The sequence below is a fragment of the Callorhinus ursinus genome, unplaced genomic scaffold (assembly GCF_003265705.2).
Source record: "Callorhinus ursinus isolate GAN/ISIS: 27379988/994484 unplaced genomic scaffold, GSC_fseal_2.0 scaffold10, whole genome shotgun sequence".
Taxonomy (NCBI): Eukaryota; Metazoa; Chordata; class Mammalia; order Carnivora; family Otariidae; genus Callorhinus; species Callorhinus ursinus.
Genome location: NW_027397072.1, coordinates 25,855,593 through 25,861,592, shown reverse-complemented (window position 1 = coordinate 25,861,592; position 6,000 = coordinate 25,855,593). Strand labels below are relative to the sequence as shown.

Sequence of the window (6,000 nt, the reverse complement as noted above, 5' to 3'; positions counted from 1 at the left end):
TTCTTTTGTTCCAGCTGTGGAGGGCCTAGGATTGATCATGTTTCCAATCCAATGCTCTTTATCATGCAGACAGACCAATGGGCAAGAAGCCTAGGTTTCTCTTCCAATTTTACCTCTGACAGCTTGGTGGGTCATGGCAGGATGCCAGAGTTCTCTGGAAATCAGTCATTCCCTAGGAGGATTCTACAGGTCCGTAGCACCTGTGAATGAAAATGTGGTTCTTATTTGTTTCCTTTCTGGAGCCCCAACTCTACCCTTATGTGTGTATGTTTAGCACGGGTACGGTGTCTGGCGCACAGTAGGCGCTCAGGACACATGTGAATTAACCGAATGTCGGGGCAGGGACTCCAGGCATGGAACACTCAGGTGTCTCACCTGGTAATGTCCCTCAGTGTTCACCAGCCGGTTAGCACCAAAAGGCTTCATCTGGATTAGGAGCACCAGGGACGCCCTCACCATCATAGAGCTCCACCTTGCACCTAACGTCTATAGAGAAGGTGAGTAGAGCCAAGTAGAAAAGTGAAATGGAGGCTCTGACTACTTATTTGCAGAGTACAAATGAATCCTGACATGAGGAACGTGACAGAGGAGTCTAACAACCTCTGGGGAGGCAGGGAGAGGACGCTCAGGCACAGGCAGTGTGCCTTTAGGCTGCACACTCGAATATCATGTGCCTCGGTCAGCTTTTTCCTATTCATTTGCATAGTCTTATGTTTTGGGCCTGCTCCGACATTGTTTACTTACAATAGGAGTTTCCAAATACAACCAAGATACACCTGGCCCTTTGCGGGGCACTGTGGCAATCTGAGAAAGAGTCGATTTCAGCCACAGGTTGAACTGAAATACAGAAGACACGTTAAGACCTGCGAACTGCCCACATCTGGGTCTAGACTCTCCTTAAGGTGCCTTAGGAGTACTTATTTAAAGACAAGATATTTATGCGTTTGGCCTCATTCTGAAATTTGGAGGATGAAAGCATCTTGTGATAGGCATTTTGTCCTCTGAGCCCGACAAGGCACCAAGACTTGTCATGAGATGCAATGTTTTCAGGCAAGGAGAGGAATCTGAATGGCCTTGTGTTTGTTTACAGATGTAACCGTGATCGGAAGAAGGAGTCAGGGTGGAGGAAGCTTTGCCTGATCGTCCGTATCAGGAAGAAACTCAGGGGAAAACACAAGGCCCCAATAATAGCGTTTGGATCCCTGTAACCCAGGTTAGGAGTTGTCCCCCAGGAAGTATGAATGCACTTATGACAAATGAGAACAGCCGGGAATCAGATTGTCCTCACGTCAGAGAGAGGTTAAGGGTGTGAGACAAACAGCATTCCATCCGTGTTAATCCTGTGGGGGAAGAAACCGGTATTAGGCAGGGGAGGTTTCCGTGTGTGAATCACGCAGAGCAGAGCCCACAATGGGATCCAAGAACAAAACCGTTTCATGAACTGATCGCTAGCAGTGCCTGGTAGGCTGAATACAAAACTAAAGGTAAGTGTTTAGAAACTTATTTTATAGTAATTGATCAAATAATTTTACTTACGTTGAATCTGAAAATTTTTTTTTCAAGGAGGGCTTGTATCTTCTATATCTTTTTTTTAAATTTCATTTTTCTATTTATTTTCATTAATTTCTGGGACAAGCTGAAAATAAAAAAGATACAGGTGCTTCACTGGTGACAATTTGAGAAGCACCAAGTAGAAGGTGGTAGGGTGTCCTAGGTGGTAGACAGTGGGTCAGTAGACCTTCAGAACGAGGGGAACTCAGTGAAGACCAGACACACAAGGCAGGTTTCCTGGTGGAGAGGATAAAGTTGGACTTTGGAGGATAGGCAGGCTCTTGACGAGTGAAGAGTCCCCTGAGATCACTCCTACAGCTGGGAGGGAGTACTCATACTTGGCGTAGGCTTGTTTGCAGGCTGCTTTCAGGGCATATGCATTCTGTCCCAAGCACTGTCCTGGCACAAATGGGAGCTGTTGGCATGGAGGGCTGAGCATGGTCATGGGAGTCACGGCCCTGGGTTCTGGATAGGGCTCTGATGAATTTTCCCTGGGTAGCCCTGGGAAGATCACTTGGTCCCTACTAGGCTGGAAAAGCCATGAGGGCAGGGACTATCTCTGATGAATGGTGCTTAGCTCAAGCCTGGCAGATAAAAAATTCCCAATAAAATTTTTGGTGAGCCCATGGATGAATGGGTTTCAGTTTTAACAGTTGAAAAATGAGAGGGGCTAGGTACGATTGGTGGTTTTCAAATCATACAATGAGAAACCTTGCAAAGCTGCACTGTGGTCCAACCTGCAAAATCAAGTCTCTACCCTTGAGTTTCTATAGGATTTCATTTGAAGAAGGAACTCCACTGCTAAAATAATTTTGGGGAAATACTGGATTTGATGATTTCTAAGGCATATGCTAGCTCTGACATTTTCAGATTCTAAGTAGATAAGAATGCAAATCATAGAGGCCATAAAATCATTGACTTAATGAATCACTACTGTGCAAAAATAGACATAGGAGATATAAGGATGTGCTAGAATATTGGGGTTGGTGGGGTCCAGTCGGCTAGCAGAGCTCTTAATGTGAAGCTTGTTGACAAGCTTCAGAAGAAGGATCCATTTATCTCCCAAAAGAGTATGTAAAATTTTCCGTGCCATTGAGTATCCCTTGCGAGTGCTATGGTTGCATGTAACAGAGACACATGACACTGGCTAACACAGAGAACACTACTGAGTGGCCACTACCATGGCTTAAGTAAGTAAATGGTTTGTCCTTCCCATGTAGCAAGTCTAGAGGCAAGCCACTAGGCTTACCGAGGCTGGACCATTTGTTCAAGGAAGTCCTCAAGATCCAGACTCCTTCTAGCATGTGGCTTTTTTCTAGTGGTCCCTCTCTAGGTGTGACATCTGCTTTCCAGGAATGGGAAGGCGGGGAGTCAAAAGTAGTGCCAACTGAGAAAATTGGGAAAGTCACAGCTTTTCTGAAAGCCCCACCTGGTAGACTGCCACCTTCATCTCATTGGCCAACCTGTCCTGCAAGAAGCTCTGGGAAATCAAGTTTTGTTGAGTGATCAAAGCTGGGATCCTATTAATAAGGTGAAGGAGGGAATGGGTAGATACGGACAACTGTCAGTATTTACCATAATGTGTATGTGATTTTTTTTTTTTTTTTACATTGCCCAAAATGTCTTTAAGGAAGGAGTTAATTTGAAGAACATGTAGAGGGAGGAAAGTGAGAGACATGGTTTTGTAGGGAAGACGGAGAAGGACCTTAGAGCAGGCAGGGGACATGAGTGAGACCGGGGGTGACAACGGGTACGCCCTGCAAGGGAGGACCGAAGGCGCACCCGCCGCTCCTTCCTTGTCTGGCACGGGGACCCTCAAGCCCCGTGAACTGAACTTTAGCTTCCTGCTGCTCTCCTCCCCCCCCGCCCCTGCCCCCCAAAGCAGAAGTGTCCCTGTGACATGGTCAGGGGCCCAGGACCCAGCCCTGAGGCTGGAGAGACCCCTCCTTTCCCTCAGGCCTTGGCTGCGGGAGCCCAGAACCAGAGCAAGTGCTCAAGGAACCCCACTCTCTAGGATGAGAATCAGACCGGGTGCTGCCGTCCGTCTCACCTCTCCATCCTCCACCTCCTCCTCACTGGGGGGATGGCACAGTGTCAACAGGCAGTGAGTAACCTGAACATGGGCTCTCCCTTCCAGGAGCAACAGACACTAGCCGGGAAGACCCACTCGGCCATGTCTCTGTGGTACCTTTCCGAGGCAGATGGAAGCTGGGGCGGAAGAACTCACTGGGGGGCTCCTCGCAGCTCCCCAAGGCCCTGAGGGAAAGGTGCCTCATGGAAGGCCGCCTCTTCGAAGATGACTGCTTCCCAGCCAGCCTGAGCTCCGTGGGCAGTGGGCCCCTGCTGCGGAAGCTGCCACCTGGCCTGCAGTGGAGGAGGCCTCCGGTAAGCGAGGAGGTGCTTCCCCACAACACACACACACACACACACACACACACACACACACACACACACACACACACACACACACAGGTCAACCCAGACCTTCCTTTGGGGTGTTCCAGATGCCAGGTCTTACTCACTGCCATTGACCCCCACGTGAGGGGAATGCATGAGTGCCCACATTCCCATTCTCCAGATGGAGAAAACCAGTGGTGGCACTGAGAGGGGTCTGAGAGGTGGTTTCCCTCAGCCCCTACCCAGAAATGCACTGGGCAGCCACAGCCAAAGTCCTGTTGGGCCTCATCCAAGATGGCAGGGCATCCTGAGCCGCCACCAATGCCATCGGCCAGGGAGACACATTCTCAAGTACATTCACTCCCAACCCCCAACTCAGGCCCACAGAACGCATAAATTTAGAAGCTATTAATTACTTTACAACAATGTTCTTCACGTTCTAAAGTGCTTTGACAATTCCTTTAAAAGGCAACTTAGTGTGTTCAGAGGCAATCCAGTCCCCACCAAACTTGATTTACGCAATAGATTTCCCAAACATGGCTGGTGAACAAAGTGGAGTCAGCTTGTGCTACAGATTCTCTGCCCTTCTGGGCCCTGTTCAGCCTGCCCATCAAAGCGTATGGCCCCAGACTAAGTCCCTTCTGTGTGCAAAATTCCCAAGAGGGCCTCCCAAACTAGATAGCAGTCAAGATTCTACTTTTCCCAGAAAATTTGGGAACAGCTGACATAGAGTCCGTCACACACCGGACCTTGGGTGAGCTGTGCCATTGCAGAACATGAGGGCTTTAGTGCTCACCACGGAGCAGAGAGCACCTGCCCCACCTCCCACTGCCGCCCCCCCCCCCCCCATCTCAGTGTGGAAGGGCAAAAAGGCCATTTTGTTGGGGGAAAGGGGGGGGGGGATGAGCAGTAGGAGGAGAATAAGGACAACGGGAAGATCTCTAGGAAAAATACGAACACCCTCTAAAAGACGTACCTCCATTTTAACAGAAACTCCAAGCAAAGGCATCTTGGTACAAGTGCTGTTTCTCAGTATCGACCCAGAGTTCTCCCGGACTCTGGCTTCCATGGGCTGCAAGAAGAAATGAGAAATGCGACAGGCCGAATCCATATGCCAGCTTGTCTGGGACAGCCCTAATTTCATATATATTCTATATCTCTGTCCCCGTAAGTCCAGTCTTGGGGTATGGGAAACTACGGTCACCGTAGCTCAAGGAGCTTCTTCTTGGTCAAAAGGGCAGTTCCGTCTGTCCCCCACAGGAGCTATGCAGCAATCCCCAGTTCTATTCTGCCAATGCCAAAAGACTGGACCTGTGCCAGGGAGTGGTAGGTAAGTCTGTACAGCCCCTGGACACACAGGTAAGTCTGTACAGCCCCTGGACACACAGGTAAGTCTGTACAGCCCCTGGACACACAGGCCTGGCATCCCAATGGGGGAGACGGCCACCCTGAACTCCACCCTGTAGTCTGTGCCCTTTGCCAGGAAAATGGTAACAGCCAGTCCTCTGAGGAGGTATGGGAATGCCAAAACTTGCCCAAGGATAATCCTCATTACCAGTTTACAGGTCTAAGTTTTGTCTTGGGAGAATGCGCTCACTCTGCTCTAGTCCCCATAATGAGTCCTTTTTGGCACACCAGTCACTAGATGCCCCAGCTGGAGTCCAAGCAAGCCTATCCTCACCCCGACTTTCTTTTTAGGGGAATAGAAAAAAACCCTTGGCCACAGAGGGAAGGCACAAATGTAGTGATACCTGTTCCACAGACAGGGATAATGGAGCCCGGAAGGGTTGAGGCTTTCCCAGAAGGGCATAAATCAGTTACAGAGGCAGGACTTTAAGAAAAGTTTGGTTGTGTTTGGGTCCAAGTTCCTGAGGATGTGGCATTCAGGAAGCTAAAAGCTGGTCCAGGAATATGGCTCAATTCTTGGTGTCAGGTTGAGATTCCAGCCAACGCTCCTCCCCTCCTTCTGCTCACTCACTGTCTTCCTCCTTAGTATATCTTTCCCTTCTGCTAAACTAGGCTACAAGCCCAGAGAGGAAAGCAGTTGGGACT

At 49.3% G+C, this 6,000-nt stretch overlaps 1 protein-coding gene across 1 annotated transcript in view; it reads left to right on the top strand.

The window, feature by feature from the left end:
- The first annotated feature begins 1,110 nt into the window (after positions 1–1,110).
- The window catches only part of CAPN14 (calpain 14), a 30,293-nt gene continuing 25,403 nt past the window's right edge, over positions 1,111–6,000 (top strand). The window contains 3 exon segments of the mRNA XM_073897227.1: positions 1,111–1,484; positions 3,689–3,936; positions 5,209–5,278. Coding sequence (XP_073753328.1) covers positions 3,826–3,936; positions 5,209–5,278 — 181 coding nt within the window. The 5' untranslated portion in view covers positions 1,111–1,484; positions 3,689–3,825.